Source organism: Mastigoproctus giganteus, chromosome 5 (assembly GCF_048544385.1).
Source record: "Mastigoproctus giganteus isolate SK-2022 chromosome 5, ASM4854438v1, whole genome shotgun sequence".
Lineage (NCBI taxonomy): Eukaryota > Metazoa > Arthropoda > Arachnida > Uropygi > Thelyphonidae > Mastigoproctus > Mastigoproctus giganteus.
This window is the reverse complement of record NC_143579.1, coordinates 92,880,971-92,901,424: the sequence shown is the minus strand read 5'-3', so window position 1 is coordinate 92,901,424 and position 20,454 is coordinate 92,880,971. Positions and strand designations below refer to the sequence as shown.

The 20,454-nt window shown below is 36.8% G+C and overlaps 1 protein-coding gene across 1 annotated transcript in view; it reads right to left on the bottom strand.

Moving 5' to 3' along the window:
- The window catches only part of LOC150085562 (RNA-binding region-containing protein 3), a 201,272-nt gene that overhangs the window by 147,834 nt on the left and 32,984 nt on the right, over positions 1-20,454 (bottom strand). Inside the window, exon 4 of the mRNA XM_090373348.1 lies at positions 9,535-9,648. Within this exon, the coding sequence (XP_090229474.1) occupies positions 9,535-9,648 (114 nt within the window). The remainder of the gene's footprint in view (positions 1-9,534; positions 9,649-20,454) is intronic.

Below are 20,454 nucleotides of genomic sequence, written 5' to 3'. Positions count from 1 at the left end.
TTTTTGAGTAATTGGTAATAAAATCGAGAATTTGGTAATGATTCTTGGTAGATTTGGTAATACAACACCAAGCACGAGATTTGGCAACCATGGTGTCAGTTTCCAAGTGTTACTTGAGGATAGATGAGATGCCTGGAATTGCAATGACCCTTTCATAATTCATAATCAATGTCTCATAACTCATTACTGCATATCAATATATTAAAAAATAAATTTAAAACAATTTAATCTTCCTGGGAAATTTCCAGGAATTTTTTTAATTCCCGGAAATTAAAAAACCAATAAAAAACATGCAGGATCCCAGGAAAGACGTCCTAGTTCACCTGAATATCGGTTCCATGTGTTTTAGACTCGCAGGTAGCAAGCCAGCTTGACATACCTGGGTTGTTATTGTTATTTTGGTTTTTAGGAGCATTAGCAACTAAAGCCATATTGCTCTGAACGACGTACCTGGGAAATTTTCTGTGATAGCCTCAAGGACCATCTAGCATTGCTTGATGCTAGTCATTAACCACTCTCCTGATCTTAATACCATCTGGAAATTTTGGCAGCATATCCTGTAGCCCTACATCAACATCATGATTTATGTGAAGTGTCCATTCAGTTCATAAGCTGGCTTATCAATGACCCCTGCAACAGCAATAAGTGTCCAATCTGATTTATTGTTTTCTTCTTTGTATCTTCTTCCTGTAAAACACACTGTAACCCCCCCCCCCTTTCAGCAAGTAATTTCTCAGAGTCACCCTTTGTAGCCTAACCATTTCTGTGTATTATTACAGATCAACTTAAACCTATTACAAGAGACAGAGCTTTTTATCATTCTAATGTCCCATGCTTTCTATTTTTGCTCTGAATTAAACTAGTTATTACCTTATTCATCCACATCAGTATCCTCCTTGTGCCATATTTACTTAATGGTATATCTGCATATGTGACTTCTGTAATAGCAGCTTTCAAATTATTCAATAATTCTCCTATTTTTGCTCTCCTCATTATCTTTTTAGTAGCATCTTATACTGTCATAATCTCCTTTTCTGAAACATATTCCCTTATCTTTATAGAACAAAACTTTGTTCTATAAAGATAAGGGAATCGTCATCATCCATGATCACTGTCAATCCTATGATACTATAGGAATCTTGGGTGATGATCAGGTTCAGGATATTCTTGTCTCTGTTATTTTCCATAACATGTTGATATAAGTTACAATCATCTAGTTAATTTAATAGTTTGATGCTTTTATAATTTATGTAAATAATACCAACTGTAGTGAAATTTTCAGAATTAATTCTAAACTTCAATTACAGTCGAACTTCCCTATAACGAATTCAATAAATCCGGCAAAAAAATTCGTTATAGAGAAGTTTCATTATACAGAAAATATCTTTTTTATTAGAAATTGTTATCTAATTAGAGAATGAAAACGAATCTACATTTATTTTTAATGTATTTTATTTCAAAAACATATTTATTTAAATTATGTTTACACAATTTTCGTCGGTAAGTATCACAAATTAAAAAAAATCTTTAATTTTCGTTTGCACAGTACAATTAAAAAATTGTCTGATTCTCAAAGAAAACCTCACATTTATTCAGAGCATTAAAAACATTATCAGGAACATTTTCACAAAACTGTAGACCCATACAAACCATTTTAAAAGCGTTAATCATTTCTTCGTGAGTTGGCTGTTTGGCAGGTGGTTCTGATGCGTCTCTTCAGCGTCATCGTTAATTTCTTCTTGATCACGGTAGCCTCTAACACTGTTCAGCAGTATTTCATCTTCACTTGGATGTTCTGCTGTGATCTACATAAACATAACTATCCAGTGTTATTTTATTTTCAATGTTTCCAGACGATTCTAATAATGTCCAAAAGTTTTTCAGTTGTGAAAGGGGCAGTTCATCCTGTTCGTCCAGTCGTTGTTCGACTTCTGTATTCAATGCAAATCCCGCTTTCGAAAAACAATTTTGAATAGTGTATTCAGTGACATCGTTTGTCCAAACTTTTGTCAGTTCAGAGATGCAATCTCTAAGGTTAATTGTAACCTCCAAGTTTCTATTTTCTGATAATGCATTGACAATCTTCATTATTATTCTCTTTCAATAATGAAATTTAAAATTTTTAGTAATGCCTTGGTCCATTGGCTGGAGTTTTGACATTACGTTTGGTGGTAAAAACAAATTCATACTTTTAAGTTTGGCAGAAATACTGGCAGGATGTGCCGGACAGTTCTCAGTTACCAACATGATTTTCCTTTTTTCTTTTGTTATACGCTTGTCTAGTTTTAATATCCATTCTTCAAAAATATCACTTGTCATCCATGCTTTTTTATTAAAGGTGTAGTCAATTTCCAAAGATTGTGCCTCTAAAACATCTTGGGTTTTTTGAAATTCCGATGACTAAAAGTCAATTTTTCGCTTCCTGTCATATTTGCTCCAACTAGCACAGTGATTATTTCTTTGCTTTGTTTTCCGCCAAAACATTTATCATCCTTAAAAGCAAGTGTTCTATTCGGTAACCATTTAAAGAATAAATCTATTTCGTTAGCATTAAAAACATTCTTATGCTCATATTCTTCCCAAATATTCTTTAAGGTATTGTTCCTCCAAATGTCGCAATCTTCTTCGCTTACATTAACACTTTCTCCACAAATAACCTTTTCCACAATTCTGTGGCGCTTCTTAAATTTATCTCGCCACCCAATGCTCGCATTAAATTTTGTATGTCCAAGGGACTGTGCAAATTTCAGAGCTTGTTGCTTATTTATGATTAACGTATGCTGTATGTTACTTTTCAGAAAAAAAAAAATACAAGAGCATATAGCCTATGTGATTGATGACGAACAAAATAAAATAATAAAAAAAAAAAAAAAAAAATTCATGAAAACCATCTACTGGGAGTCCAGTTAGACGAGAACAGACATATCACATAATGATTGACACGAAGGTCATGTGATACAGTTCAGGTGAGAAACGAATATCACTCAGTAGGCATTACTAAAAACTGACTATGGTAGCATTCTATGTATTGCTGCCGCAGCATGCTAAAGGTTTACCGCAGCGAATTTCGTTTTCCCCTAAGACAACATCAATTTACAAATCTACCCTATTTATTGTAAAGTTTACAACCACTTTTAAAAAAACTCATTTGGTTTAATAACTGTAACAAAAATGAAACAAAGACCCTCCTACCGACATCAATGGCCACAAGTGTTCATTAAAAGGATGATTATTTAATTCCAGATGCTAATGCGCAGTTTTGAAGGAAGGAGGCGGTATGATCCAATATTCCTTACGTTTCGAAGGTACAGCTCTAAAACGGTGTTCGCAGGCCGGCCGCTAGTTAGTACACCGGACCGAACCTATTGGTAACTCTCTAGGAGGCTTCTGAAACAGCTAGTGTATAATCTTGCTACCTCTACTCTGCCAGATAGTGACTGGAGGGAGTCCGAGTAGTGTGTATGCAGGGAGCATTGCCGAGGCCATGTTATGTCAAGGATCTGGGTATATTCTTACCACGTGTACGCCATATCCAAAAATTTCATTACTTCATACAGCATGTCCCACCCACTTTTTCTTACTATTGAATACACCATCAATTGTCAAACTAATAGAGCAAGCTTATCTGCGAATAGATCTAAACCTCCCAAGGACTTCCTAATTCATTTCACAAATATACGTGGTCTTAATTCTAATCTCAACGATGTCCATTTCCACTTGCAGTCTGCCAAACCCCATGTACTTTTTCTGACAGAATCTCAGTTATCAGTCGATTCAACTACTGCTCATCCCAGATGCCCAAATTATTCACTGTATGATTCCTTTTGCCTCAAAGGTGGTACTTGTGCATATGTCCGGTCTGATATTCCCTGTCAGAGACTTGAAAATTTGGAATCTCCTCTCTTTGATCTTCTCTGGCTTAAAATCTCTCTACCTCATTGTGTCAAATTCTTCTGTTGTCTCTACCATTCTCCCAACTCCACTAACCACTTGGAGCTCTTTGACTTCCTCTCTTTGCAACTTGACTTTCTCCAGTCCAACTTTCCTAACAGTGAGGTAATTTTCCTTGGTGATTTTAATGTTCACAACTCCAGCTGGGTTCCGTTTTCTAGTCATGCCGACCCAGCTGGTCGAGATGCTGAGGCTTTTGCAATTACTAATGACCTAGCACAGATTGTTCATTTACCTACAAGAATACCAAACAATCCTAATAATACAGCCAATACGCTTGATCTTTTTCTCACAAACAACCCTTCTAAGTACACGGTTGAAGTGAGAGGTCCTTTAGGCACTTCAGATCACAACTTGGTGATTGTCTCTTCTCCAATGGAACCTTTATCTCATGGCTATTCCCAACCTCGTGTTGTTTGGCATTACAAGAATGCAAAATGGTATGACCTGCGAGACTTCTTTTCTTCTTTTTCTTGGTCGGATTACTGTTTCAAAACTTCTGATGTCAATGTTTGCTCAGATCGTGTCAGTGAAATTATTCTTGCAGGAATGGAATCTTTTATCCCACACTCCACTTTAAAATCTCGTCCCTTATCTAAACCTAGGTTTTCCAATAAATGTGCTAAGGCTGTTCAAGAGAAGAATGTTGCATATCGTAATTGGCTTGTTTCTAATTCTTCAGTTTCATTTTCTGCCTACACCAAAGCTCGCAAGAATTGTAAAGCAGTTATTAATCAGTCCAAACTAGAGTTTGAACAGGTTAAGAGTAGAAAACTTGCTTCTTGCCCTAATGGTAGCCGAGCATTCTGGTCTCTTGCCAAAGCTATTGGCCGCAACTTTTGCCCATCTCTGCTCCCACCTCTGTCCAAACCAGATGGTTCTGTTGTCACTTCAGCCAAGGATAAAGCTGACCTGCTAGCATCCCATTTTTCTTCCAGCTCATGTATTTATGATCTTGGTAAAACACCTCCCACCATTCCCAACATGCTCCAATCAATGCCTCCTGTGGTCTTCCGTCAAAAGGATATCAGAAGGATTTTGACAAATCTTGATGCTAAGAAAGCTCCAGTTCCCGATGGTATTTCTCCACTTGTTCTCAAAACCTGTGCTCCTGAACTTACTCCTATTCTTTGCCACCTTTTTTTTCCCTTTCTTATTCCAAAGGTTTTTTCCTTCTGCTTGGAAATTTGCTCATATCCAGCCAGTTCCCAAAAAGGGTGACAAATCCCTCCCATCCAATTATCGTCCCATTGCAATTACTTCTACTCTCTCTAAAGTAATGGAGAAATCAATTAACCGCCAACTCTTAAACTACCTAGAAACCTTCCGGCTGATCAACGATCGCCAGTATGGATTCCGTCAGTGTCGATCCACTGGTGATATTCTGGCTTATGTTACCCATTTATGGACAAATTCAATGGAAAGGTTCGGTGAAACACAAGTAGTTGCTCTTGACATCTCAAAGGCTTTTTATCGTGTTTGGCATAAAGGTCTTCTAAACAAGCTTCCATCTTATGGTTTGCCAACTGTTTTTAGTAATTGGTTATCCAGTTTTCTCTCTGATCGCTCACTGAGGGTGATGGTAGATGGCTCTCTGTCTTCTAACTTCCCCACTAATGCCGGTGTCCCCCCACTCTTTTGCTCTTGTATATTAAACACCTTCTTCCATTGACTGGAAATCCTATCCATAGTTTTGCCGATGATAGTACATTGCATTCAACTTCCCATTTAGAGAAACCTTGTCCTGCTCAATCAGCTTCAACTTCTCAAAAATCTGCTACCAATTCCTTAAATACCGATCTTCAGATAATTCTCCAGCGGGGCAAAGACAACTTAGTTGATTTCAACCCTTCTAAAACTCAGTCTTGTCTTATATCTCGCAAAAAGGATTCTTCTGCTTCTATGCTTATCTTTAGTGACACTCCGATTTCTAGGCAAAAGGATATATCTCTTTTGGGGATTACCCTGACTTCTAATCTCTCTTGGCACAAGCACATTACAAATATTGCTTCCTCTGCATCTAAAAAACTTGGTTTTCTCTTTCGATCTCAGAGTTACTTTTCTTCCAAACAGCTGCTCACTCTGTATAAATCGCAAATCCGCCCTGCCGTGGAATATTGTTCCCACATTTGGGGTGGTGCTCTCAAAACCTCTCTCAGGCTTCTTGATTCCATTCAGAAGAGGGCAGTTAGGTTAATTAATGATTCATCTCTAACAGAGTCTCTCCACTCGCTGTCTTGTAGACGCACTGTTTCTGCTGCATGTCTCTTCTACAGATACTTCCATGGGCACTGTTCTTCTGAATTGGCTTCTATAATTCCTGCTCTCTCTTTCAAAACAGTCTGAACACGTGCCGCCACCAGCCAACATCCATTTACTGTCCAACTTCAAACACACAGAACCAACTTTTCATCTTCCTCATTTATTCATTCAACTGCCGTTTTCTGGAACAACCTTCCTTCATACGTATTTCCTGAAAATTACAATCTACAGAAGTTCAAGTCCAATGTCAACAAACATCTTCTTTCGTCTTCTCAACCTCCAACCCAAGCACGGTACTAAGTACTATAGGTTCTAATACCTCTCGTGTTAGGGGTTCACATAAAAAAAAAAAAAATATGAGCAGCTGTTTAGCAGTAAATGCTTGAAAATCTTCAAAAATGCTTTTACTAATTTCTTTAAAAATTCGTTATAGAGAGACTAACACTTCGCTATATGGGGTTAATTTTACATGTAATTTCGTTTCAAGGTGCAATGCTTTGTGAAAAAATTTGTAATATAGAGAAATTCGTTAAATAGAAGTTCGTAATAGAGAAGTTCCACTGTATTTTCAGACTTTTCTTTAACTCCATTTGGAGCCATAGTAAATCAGCACCTATGGCAAGAATCAAATTCAACATATCCTAGTTATGTAAAAAACAACTAGATTCCTAATTATGAAGAAACTTAAGCTCACATGAATTTATATAAAAAAAAAAAAAGTTTCACTAAAGCATTTATAACAAACCAATATTAATGTGCACTTGTTATGAGAAAAATTACTGCAATTTTAATAACTTCAATTGAAGAGAAAAGAACTTCAAAACTTTTAAAAACAAGTAGCATTTAAATTTTTAAAGAAATTAAAAATATATAAATGCCATTTTATAAATAAGGAAAGAAATAGACCAAATACTTAACCTTATGGCAGACCATGATGCTTTCACTAAGTTGCCTTGGTTGTACTTGCAATTAATCATTAACTGAGCTAGTGGAGCAATCAGACTCCAGCATTTGCTTCTTTGTTTGTAATTTTAACAATATTAGGGATAAGTAATATGCAATTTATATATATGGATGTAAACCCTTTCAATTAATGTTTAATGAAAAATCAAAACAAAAAGTGTGAAAGCATTTGTGTGCTATAAGCAATATTACTATATTACCGGCACAAAAGCTGCGGTGTCTATAACGTACCTATTCATGGGAATGTGCTAGGAATTAATTAAGAAGTGTAAGTACTTCATTTTCATTTCAGAAACCTGTTCAGAATTGATTATATACTCCAATTTGTGTCAGAAAACAGAAAAATGCATTAATTTTTGCCTTGTGACCATGCTGTAATGTCACTGATTCTCAGAGATTAGCCAGAGAATAAAGGAAGAAAGTTCTGTCCTGCTGATAGTGAAGGCAGTCAATCAGAATATGTTTGACTGTTAGATGTGCTGAACAGTGTGGACAATGAGGATCATTGCCTCTGAGTAGATGGAAGTGAGTAACTTAAGTATGTTCTGTTCTGTTCCCCCATGCAAATACCACTTCTCATTGCACTGTCTGAATGCTAGGGTACAAATATTTTTTGTCCTGTTTCAACTGATAGTTTATTATTGGGTGGGTGTGCCATAACTCTTTCCACTGCACAAGGGATGCTGCTTGTATGATGAGATTATAGTCAGAGGCTGGAACAGGGATAGAGGTTAAATCTAAAGTGGACGGATTTTTATCAACTTTATTGGCCAATTCATTCCTCTTTATTCCTACTGGAATGGAATAAAGGGAATGAGCATGCTGGAATCCAACAACAGGTCACAAATCGATTATGTTCTTCAATTTGCTACAGCAGGCCCCTGATGTGGTTTAAAACAGGGTGAACCTTATAGGAGGTATTTTGCGTTGCCATAATTTCTCTCTCAGATCAATTATGGCAATACAAGAGAGTCAATATATACTACATATTTTGAAGATGGGGGTAAAGATTCATATTTTCTAAAGCAAATTTTTATTGAATACAGTTCTGCTGTAAAGTTGCTATACTCAGGTGGAAGAGAAGCTAAAATAATAACAGAGGGGAGAAACAGCCACTGAATATGGCTTGCATGGAGTTGTTTCACACTGAATGTCAGCAGAAGATTCTTTCCTCATTGGTGAAAACAAGTATCATAGATCACTTGAGGAAGGGTAGTCCAAGTTGAGTGAGAGTAATTCACTACCAGTTGCCTAGTGATAAAAGGAACATCAACTACATATTATTTTAAGAAGCCTTAGGCCTACTAGTCTACTAGGTTTATTTCTATAGAGATTTTATAGTGGTGGATTGAAGAGGTATGGTCTTATAGGATGCAAACAGGAACTTTGTATTCTGGCTGTATACTTAAGTATAGTGTTTTTCTGCTGAGGTACAGGAGGGAACTTGTGAGCTTCAATATGCGTAGACTATGAGTCAGGGATATCATGAAAGCATAAGTGCAATCCACAATGCATTGTGACGTACAGGATCTAACCAGTGTAGTACACTCAAAAATGCAACCATTAAATTATCTGTTAAATGATAATATACTATATTAGCATTAGCATTAGTAGAGGCATTTGATGCAAGAAAGCAAGCTTATAAAAAAACCCCCACTTCCACTTCACCCCTCTGTTCGTTCAAAATACCTGTCCAGCTGAGCCTTAAACTTATTTAGGCTATCAACCTCCACTACAAGGGATGGAAGTCCGTTCCACCAACCAACCACCCGCTGGCTAAAGGCAAATTTCCGCACGTCTATCCTACATCTGTCTTTCCTCAATTTGAATTTATGCCCTCTCAGGTGATTATTCTGAGCTAGAGGAAGAATCCCATCAGCATTGAGCATGCTCAAACCATTCAAGGCTTTATACACCTCTATCAGATCACCTCGCTGGTGCCTAGTCTCCAGACACTGTAATTTGCAAAACTTAAGCCTTTCTTCGTAAGAGCACCCCTTTGTTCCATTCACTAATCTTGTTGCCCTTCTCTGTACTCGTTCTAGCAGCTCTACATCCTTCTTGAAATGAGGCCTCCAGACCTGTATACAGTACTCTAGGTGTGGCCTGACCATTGCCTTATACAATGGAATAATCACCTCCTTATCCCTGCTGGAAAAATTCCTGTATATCATTGACAATACTCCATGAGCTACTCTTGCAGCCAATCTGCACTGCTCAGAGAACTTCATATCTGCCTGCATATTGATCAAATGAAGTGATATCACTATCATGATGAAAATAAAGATAATAAAAATGAAAATAACTTCTATAAAATAAATTTTAAATAAAATAAAACAGACATAAAATACTTCTTACCCTACAGAAGGGGAAATTGCATGCAAATGCTTGGAAAATTCCTCCATCTTTTTTCTCATTTCTTCTTTCTCTGATACTAATTTTGGTGCTGAATCTTCTTCCTTTTGCTTGAACCTACAATAAACTTAAAAGCTGACATATATTTGAAATAAAAAAAATATACACAATGACTTAAATATAATAATGTTTCAACTGTCAGCTAAAATTCAAATAGAGTTTAAAATTCATTTTAAACTTCAACTGCACTCTATATATCTAAAATTTCAGTTCATACAGAGAAACAATATAAATTTGATTTAGTTTTATTATGTTTAAAAAATTGTTGAAATTATGCACTTTAAACTATGTATTAGGTAATGAATTTATTTCAGCCAATGACATACACCAGAAAACACATCCTGTAACAAGGAATATAATTAAATATAATACTTATTAATCACACAATCATGTGTGATAAATATAGACAACAGTCATGGCTTATAAAATCTTAAAACTTAGCAAATCTTAACTAATTAACTTGAAATATCAATTTATGACAAAGAAAATAGATAAAAACAAATTAAATGCTGTGTTGCAGTTAACAAACATGATCACAATGCAACACTAAGACTGTTAATACAAAGCAGACTGGCACAAAGAACACTAGTCACTAAGAAGATCTATGTCATTACTGATGGCATGCAGCCTTGAACTATGGCCAACTTGTTAGATTTTTGGAGGAGAGGAGTTTAGTAGCTCTCGTTGTTATTTCATTTTTAGGAGCATTAGCAACTAAGGCCACATTGCTTCGGGGATATGTGGTGGTCATTCTCTGACCTTTCCGCATCCTCTGTATTTGGTGGTCATGGGCTCAAACCCCGATTTAATCAAGAAGCATGTGCTAAGCACTGCTGCTCCTGCCCACCTGGGTACGCAGGTGCCGAGTTTAGTAAAATTTCTTAGCAATATTTTATGATCTTCTTACTTAATCTGGGAGGTAAGAGGAACAGGGATATTAGAGCAGTGAACTGGAGCCTCTTTTGGATGGTCAGTTCACTTCTGATCAGTTGGGGTCTAGTGGCTTGAGTCAATATGCCTTTGCTTCCAGTAATGCTTGAAAGTGATCTAAAGCTCCCTTAAAAAATGTCTGCATTTGAATCAATTCTGTACCAGTAGGCAAGGTGGCACATCCAAGGATGTCCAGTTTCAACAAAATGTGAAGCCAGATCTGATAAAGAAACAATCTCTGCAATGAAAAATGTCCTCCTTATGCTCAACTAGTCTTTTTCATAGTTTTTGCCAACTCCAACCATGTAAGAGCTGTTGCAGCCCCACCACACTCACAAAATAACTCAAAAAAAAAAAAAAAAAAAAAAAAGCAAGAAAATTATTAAATGTTTTTGTCCTTGGGGTATTTGAGCACGCAGCTGAAAACCCTATGCATATTTTATATTCTCAGGTGATCCAGTTTCTAATGACAGACACAAACAAACTCTCTTCGACTGGTGCCATATAACACCTTTGCATACTGGAGGTTTGATGCGGTGGAACCCACGTTTAGTCTCTAGAGCAAAGCTCTGGCAACCCCCCCCCCACCAATCTCTTCCATCATACATGTAATTGATGTCTTTTGAAGTTATATTGGACATCATGGCAAGATCCAATCTTCCTTACATTTTGAGGGTACAGCTCTAAAACTGTGTTCACAGGCCAGCAGTTAGGTAGACCATCAGACCAAACCTGTTGGTAACTCTCTAGGAGGCTTCTGTATCGTCTAGTGCTTAATCTCGCTGCCTTTACCCTGCCAGATAGTGACTGGAGGGAGTCCAAGTAGTGTGTATGCGGTGGGCATTGTGGAGGCCACGTTATATCAAGGAGCCGGGTATATTCTTACCATGTGTATGCCATATCCAAAAATTTCATTACTTCATCCAGCATGTCCTTACTACTGAATACAACATGAATTATCAAACCAATAGAACAAACTTATCTGCAAAAAAGATCTAAATCTCCCAAACACTTCACTCACTTACTAATATAAGTGGTCGCAGTTATCCAATATCAAGTAGTCCAATCTCAATGATGTCCATTTCCACTTATAGTCTGCCAAATCCCATTTACTTTTTCTGACAGAATCCAAATTATCCATTGATTCAACCACTACTCATCTCAATTGTCGGAATTTTTCGCTATATGATTCCTTTTCGCTTCAACGGTGGTACTGGTACTTACATCTGCTCTGATATTCCCTGTCAGAGACTTAGTAATTTGGAATCTCCTATTTTCAATCTTCTCCAGCTTAAACTCTCTCAAATTCATCTGTTGTCTCTAACATTCTCCTAACTCCACTAATTATGTGGAACTCTAATTTTCTACCAGCTGGTCAAGACACTGAGGTTTTTCCAATTACTAATGACCTCATACAGACTGTTCATTTACCCACCAGAATAACAGACAATTCTAACTGCACATCCAATATGCTGAACGTTTTCTCACAAACAACTATTCTAAGTACACGATTGAGGCGAGAGATCATCTAGGCACCTCAGATCAAAACTTGGTGATGGTCTCTCGTGCAATGGAGCCTTTCTCTCATAGTCATTCTCAACCTCTTGTTTTGCATTACAAGAATGCAAAATGGGATGATCTGTAAGGTTTCTTTTCTTCTTTTCCTTGGTCAGATTACTGTTTCAAATCTTCTGATATCAACATTTACTCAGATCGTGTCAGGAAATTATTCTTGTAAGGATTGAATCCTTTATTCCACACTCCACTTTAAAATCTTGTCCTTTATTTAAGCCTTGGTTTTCCAATAAATGTGCTAAGGCTGTTCAAGATTGTTGCACATTGCATATTGAAAATGAATCTGAAGATCTGGCTTGCATCCAAATCTCCAGATTCATTTTCTGCTTACACCGAAGCTCGCAACAATTGGAAAGAAATTATTAATCAGTCCAAACTATATTTTGAAGAGGCTAAGTGTAGAAAACCTGCTACTTGCCCAAATGGCAGTCAAGCATTCTGGTCTCTTGCCAAAACTATTGGCAGTAACTTTTGACGATCTCTATTCCTACCTCTGTCAAAACCATATGGTTCTATTGCTACTTCAGCCAAAGATAAAGCTGAATGGTAGCATCCTACTTTTCTTCTAACTCGTGTATCAACAATCTTGGTAAACCACCTCCTACCATTCCCACTATACTCTGTTCAATGCTTCCTTTGGTCTTCTGTCAAAACGATGTCAGAAAAATTCTGAACAGCCTTGATGCCAAGAAAATGACAGGTCCTGATGATATTTTTCCACTTGTTCTCGAAACCTGTGCTCCTGAGCTTACTATACATTTTTGCTGGCGTATTTATAACTTGGATGGAAGGCATTAAGGCCTAATCGTGCTGACTAGCAATTTGGTGTGCTAGCAGTAGCAGGTTTGCCTATTTTTTATTTATTTTTTATTTTTATTATTAATGTTAAATCCTAATTTTACTATGACATGGTCATCTCTCCGCTACTTCATTAGGAGCTTTGAACAGACAGATCCAAATGAAATGAATGTCTCATGCATACTCTTTTCTGTAGTCCGGATAACAGTTTTACTATTTTCAATTTTGGTATATCCCATTTAATTTTGATAATATGTGACCAAAAATTAATTTTATTTTACATTTGGTACTTCCAGTAAACTGGGATTGGACTCCAAAAGGTATTCATTAGCATAAGATACTGCAGTATTTACCTGAAATTTTCGAAAAACATTGCGGATAGCGGTTAGCAGGAGAAAAGACTATATATCAGTCTGTGGCTGAATTTATAGGCTGGCAAATTTGCTGGCCTGGCAGCAAACAATTATTTTATATAATTCTAGGTTTTCGCAACTCTATGTTTATGTTGGATGAATGGCAAATTTAGATATTAATGAATCATTTTGATATTAACTAATACATTTGTAAATGTTAATGTAAAGTCATTTTTGATAATGATTAGATTAAAGGTAGATACATAGAGGAATAAAAAGAAGTTATATTGTAATATTAAAAGAAACTAAATTATAATGTTATCCACTGAAGCAAGGACTGGTATAACCTTTCTACAGTATAGCAGTCAATGTGTGCTCAGTCGATAACTATTTACATCCTCCCACAGTGGTGATTTTTTCTAGCCCTATGTGCATTGGAATCAATTTTTGGCTATTTGGGAAAATGTATAATTAACTAGACTGAATTGAATAGTGGGGTGAAGCAGGTATATGTATATTTCTGATATGATTTTGTTTATGTCAAATAATATGCCAGAAAAATACGTTGGAAAATAAAATGCTTAAACTATTGAGGGGAAAATTTTTTATGGAGAAATTTTTTATGAATAAAAGGAAAAAAGGGAGAGAAGTGGGTGGAATAAACCAGATGGGGGTCAGCCAAAGTATTACTGATTTCTAAAGTGAATTGTAGAATTAGTTGTTATAGGGTTTAAAATTTGGACATCAGGTTAAATTGTTGTATATATGTATATATATATATATACACACATACAGGTAGGCACTGATTTACGCTGGGGTTCCATGTTCCACCACCTCGGGTCATTAGTTGACGGAGCGTTAATCGAGGAAGAATTATAACGTATTTAAATGAGATGGGTTCCTTCACAATGAAAATTGAACCATAAAATTAATGTTTTTTATATTTAATATTTATAATTATTTTAAAATTATGAGATATAAATAATATTTATAGATAAAATATAAATAATAAAATAAAAATTTAACTTAGTACATGAACTCCCCAACTTACGTAATACTCGACTTACGGAAATTCGACTTTACGTAAGTTTTTGCTGACCGGTGCAAACTTAAAAAATTTGCGTATTCTGCATCCCATAGGAATAAATGAGGGTATCGTGAAAATATCATAATGGGAAACCAATAACACTGTGTTTTTTTTTTGTTTGTTTTTTTTAATTCATTCCAAGTCCTTGGAAGTTGAAAATTTTCGCTATATTACTAAGCTACTTATCTCTCTAAAAAGGCCATTTTTATAATGGAAATTGCACTACTCTTTCATCGTTATCATATGTTCCATTATAAGAATTAATTTTGAATGCCTTTGTGATATTTTTCTAAAGCACGTTTCTGGAGGTCACGACCGAAAAACAAAAACAATTTGCACTTTCTGGCTTATTGGGCTTTTCTGTTCGTGCATCTATCTAATTAAAAACGGGTAGTAAACTCGATCTTATTGCACTTGCGATAATACCGATAACTGCAATTGTGTGGGTTTTTATGCTATTATGGTGAAATATGTTCCCTTCACTGAAATATTCAATCATATAAAAAACAAATTTTCAGAAACTTCTCTTCATTCCTATTTACATATTACAATGATGAAGGGAAAGTGACCAATGAAAAGTGAAAGTGGTGGTAGTGCCAGAAAATGAAACAAAATTGATTTAGAAATGAAGATGAAAATGATTAAGAAGTACAAAGCAAGACAAAGTTTGTCTTCTGTTGCTAGGGTATTAGGTGTCCCTGCTTCAATAGTGAATACTATTTTAAAGGACATTGCGCACATAAAAGAACATGTCAAAGGATCAACAGTGATCACAAAAAAGCGTTCAGGTGCTATATCGAAGATGGAACAACAGTTAATAATATGGATGGAAAACCAGATTCAGAAGCGAGTGCTCCCAAGTCTAATGACCATTCAAGCAAAAGCAACAAGTATTTATAAAGATATTAAGGATAAGTATGGCGAACCCCAACCCAACCCAAATTCATGGCAAGCAATGGGTTGTTTAATACGTTCAAGCATCACACTGGTTTCCACAATGTTAAAGTATGCAGTGAAGTTGCCAGTGCCGATTCTGCAGCTGCAGAGAAATTTTGTGATGTGTTGGAAAAAACTATTGATGACGTGGCTATTCAGCGCAGCAAATTTTTAACATTGATGAGACTGCTCTGTATTGGAAAAAAAATGCCGGATCGAACATACATTGCTAAAGAGGAAAACACAATGCCAGGTTTCAAGGCGTCAAAAGATAGGGTGATGCTCTTGCTTGGGGCTGATGCAGCGGGAGATTATAGATTAAAACCACTGCTTGTGTACCATTCTGGAAATCCTCATGCATATAAGGGCATCAATAAAGCCACCCCACCCATGCATTTCTGATCGAACCAGAGCATGGATAACATTATCTCTTTGAAGATTGGTTTAAATGCTGCTTCATTCCCGAGTTGAAAAACATTGTAAAGACAATGAAGTTCCTTTCACAATTTTGCTTCTATCAGATAACGTTCCTGGATGTCCTATGCATCTAGATGATTTCGATTCGAACATGAGTCATATTTTTACCACCAAAAACGACTTCAATCATCCAACCTATGGATCAGGGCGTTATTTCGAATTTAAAACCATACTATTTATGCACAACATTTGTTCATACATTGTCTGCAGTAGACAGTGAGAAAAATTTTACGTTCAGAGACTTTTGGAAATCTTATAATATTTACTACGGCACCTTAAACATTAATAAGGCCTGGGCAGAAATTACTAAAAGTTGTTTAAATGGCGATGGAAGAAAATATGCCCACGACATGTAAAAGGCTACAAAGGATTTGAAAAAGATGAATCATATGAAGAGGTTACAGATAAGATTGTAAAGGTTGCAGAGCTACTTCAGATGGAGGTTGATGCCAAAGATGTGGAGGAGTTAATAGAGGAAGAAGACAAGGAATTATCTAATGAATAACATATTGACTTGCTGGCAGCAATAGTGAAAGAAGAAAATGCTGACGAAGCTCAAGGTGAACCAAATGAGGAGCCGAGATGCTTCATCACCAGAGAGATGGCAATGGCATTTCGTGAAATTGCATTGGCAATGGCAAGGCTTGAGAAGATTGATCCTGACAGTGAACGATTCTTAAAAGTTAACAGAGGGGCGAATGATATGCTTGCTTGGTACAAAGAAATCTGTGATGAAAAGAAAAAAGCCACTGTCCAGTCATCCGTTAATATGTTCTTTTGGAAGGGTTGGGTGGCCGACCCCTTCTAAATCGCCACAGCCCTCAACCTCCGCAGCAGCGTAATTATCAGCTGAAGACGTCGATTCTGGCAACGATGTTCGAGAGGTAAAACTTACGGACGTTATGCCTGTCTCCTCTTTTTTTTGCAATTTTATAATTTTGAATTTTTTTTAAATTGCACGCTTTTGTAATTTTTCCTGCACATGAGATAAAAAATTCAATAAACACAATAAATAATTCTATTTACGTGTTCATTGAACATTTCTTTTTTGATTCAATCAATTCAGCTAACACAGTTGCGAGTGCTGCACAAGCATGGGGGAAATTCCTTAACTTACGTAGCATTCCGTGGAACGCAACCCTTACATAAGTCAGGGAATTCCAGTACTTCATTCCTATAGAGCCACCTTTGGAGTATATAGTAACGCTACTATCTGCCCCCCCACCTTATTGATGTTCTTTGACAGTTGAGTAATGAAGCTTTGTTAATGGAATGGGCCTGATGAAGGGGACTGACTGGTTCTGCAGGTTCTTTGTCCTTAGAAAAAGAACTGCAGAAATGACATCTGGTGAGTCTTTCTCTTCTAACATATTGTAGTAGGGCTTCAATATGTTAGTAACAGCTCTTTGGATGGAACAGCTGTATTCACATAGAGGTTCGCAGTCTGTTTGTATTTGTGCCAACACTGATTGAAGTGTCTTTGTGGTTAGGGTCCTAACTGGCACAATCGTCTGCTCTTCCTCCTCAGAATCCTGTTCAGCTAGCTCCTCTTAAGTCCTCCTCTGAAAGATGCTCATCATGGCTTTGCAGCAACTCACTGACATCATTAGTCAACTCTGTCAAGGCCAACATCCGCAGCCATCTGAGCGACATCTTCAGCCACTACTGAAAGTGGCTCAAACTCCCGAAAGTGAGACACTGCATCAGGCCACAATTTCCTCCAAACGGCATTCATGCATGATTGCAACACTTCTTTCCAGGCTGCAGCAATGTTACCTTCGGCCTTACCTTAAGGATGTTGTAGGACTTCCAGTAGTCCCTCACAGTCACTGAGTTAGATGCAATGCCTGCACTGTCTAGACAATCCCTTTGAAGGTCGTACGTAAATAGCATGCTTTGAAGGTCACAATAATTCCTGATCCATTGGCTGCAACAGTGAGGTGGTGTTGGGTGGCAAATAAACAACCTTCACATTCAGAATGTTGTTAGGGATATTTTCAAGATTGGCTGAATGTCCAGGAGAGTTGTCAAGGGCTAAACAACATTTTCGGGCAAGTTGTTTGCTGCACAAAACTGGGCCACCTCTGGACAAACGTATGAAGTTCATCATTCACTAAAAAGAGACTGGGTCACCCACACCTTCTTATTAGAGTGCTTAAAAACAGGAAGTAGAGTCTTCATAATGCCCTTCATAACACATGGATTCTCTGAATGGTACACCAACATCTGCTTTAATTTAAAGTGCCTGATGCATTACCACCCAGAAGTAATGTAAGTCGATCTTTTTCAGCCTTAATACCAGGGACAGACCTCTCTTCACAGGCTATGTCAGGAATCTTCTTCCAGTACAGCCCCGTTTCATCAACATTCAAGACCAAATCTGGGGTGTAACAGCCTTCATCCATTAACTTTTAGAATATGGAAGAATATTCCTCAGCACTTACAGTGTTGGCCCTAGCCACCTCACCAGTAATTCTCACATTGTGAATTCTGGTCCGGTTTTTGAACAGGGAAAACCAGCCCCTACTAGCCAAAAATGATTCAGTCCCTCCAAATTCCTCATTAATTTCATTCAATATGCTCTTAGCCTCGTCCATTACTGTTGCCTATGAGAGGAATGTTATTTTGGTTCATATTATCTATCCACAGCACTAATAACTTCATCTTCTCCATTATCTCATCCTTGAATAGGTTGTTCTAGAAAACACTCATTAACAATTCCTGTATGCGACTGCTGGATCTTTTCGGCATTATTTATAATAATGGTAACAGTAGAAGGTGTTAAGTTTAAGGTCCTGCACACCTCTGAATGCTACTCACCAGATTCCATAAAATGAATAATGTCCATTTTCACTTCAATCATTACAGATTTGCAGCTTTTTTTAACATATGATGGCACAGATTCACCACTACACTTAAAAGACATGGTTGCACAATTTATTTAAAATAATATGGCACTAATGAACACAGGAAATTATTAAAATTTAAGGCACAGTTGACAATGGCGGCCGAGGAAAAAGCAAGTGACGTCGACACTAGGGATAAGGAGGTGATTATCCCCTTCTATAAGGCAATGGTCAGGCCACATCTTGAGTACTATATACAGGTCTGGAAGCATCGTATTTAGGAAGGATGTAGAGCTGCTGGAAAGAGTACAGAGAAGGGAAACAAGATTAGTGAATGGAACAAAGGTTTGTTCTTACAAAGAAAGGCTTAAGTTTTGCAAATTACAGCGTCTGGAGACTAAGCACCTGCGAGGTGATCTGATTGAGTTGCATAAGGCCTTGAATAGTTTGAGCAAGCTCAATGCCGATGGGATTCTTCCTCTTGCCCAGATTAATTGTATGAGGGGGCATAAATTCAAATTGAGTAAAGACAGTTGTAGAATAGATGTGCAGAAATTTGCCTTTAGCCAGTGGATGATTGATTGTTGGAACAAACTTCTATCTGTCATGGTAGAAGTTGACAGCTTAAATAAATTCAAGGCAGAACTAGACAAATGTTTGGAGCGAATGAATGGGTGAAGTGGGATTTTTTTTTTTTTTTTTGGCTGATGCTGTATAAGCTTGCTTTCTTGCATCATATGCCTCTACTAATGCTAATGCTGCCTAAGCACCCACTTCTTGTGCTGTGTTTGTGCTTACATTTTCAAATTTTCTTTTTATATATATATATATATATATATATATATATATATATATATACACAGGTAGTTCGCGACTTTATGAGTTAATTAGTTCCTAGCACAAGCTCTTAAAGCAGGAAATTATTTCGCATAGATGTAATGTTAAAAACAGGGGTTACGTTCTCAACAGTGAAATTTGATCATAGTAATGTTAAATAAAGGTAAACAAAACAAACAAAAAAAAGCAAACTGCAGCCATTTTCAACCCACTGCAGAATGGAAGCCTCCTCAATGATTCATGTTGAGGAAAATGGACCATAATCTGCCATGCTGGTCCAGTGAAGGCTGGCAGATTGACAGTATTTAGCAGTTAGGGGCTTCGTCATACAAATGTTAATGTTTATTCTTCATCATCGTTGACTAAATGCGCACTGGTTGATGATTCTTCACTCGTTATTGGCTCGGCACTCATTAGTTTGTTAGAAGCACAAGGAGGAGTCTTCTTCTTCAGAAATGCTTCAAGAGTAGTTTGTTTCGAAGGCAGTCTTAATTTTTCTTTATAAATTTCATGATAGCATGCACAAGCATTTTTTTTTTTTTTTTTTTATCTCTGCAGTAACTTTTCTAGTGCACTCAAAATTTGAACCTTCTGACTAGAAAATTTCAATCTTTTTCTATGTGTTGAAAAGCTTTGTCAAGTCCCTTGAGAGTGAAGGAACGAACAGGATTTTCAGTTGTTAAATCTTCTTCCTCGGCTTCACATTTTGCTATTTCAAGGTCTTCGTTTGTGAGCTCTCCATTGTGTGTTTGAAGCAGATCAGTGACATTAGTTGTAGAAACCTCAAGCTGCAACTGGTTAGCAATATTAATGACAGCTTCTGTTTCATTTTGTACCATCTCTGCTGGTTCTTGAAATCATTCAAAATTATTAATAAACTGATGACAGAGTTTATTCCAAACACCCTTCATGTTCTTCTCTGTAATTCTGTTCCAGGCTCGTTTTATTATTTTGATTGAATCTAAAATATGGAATTCTTTACAAAATTCTTTAAGAGTTGGACCTCCTTTCTTATTTCTGCCTG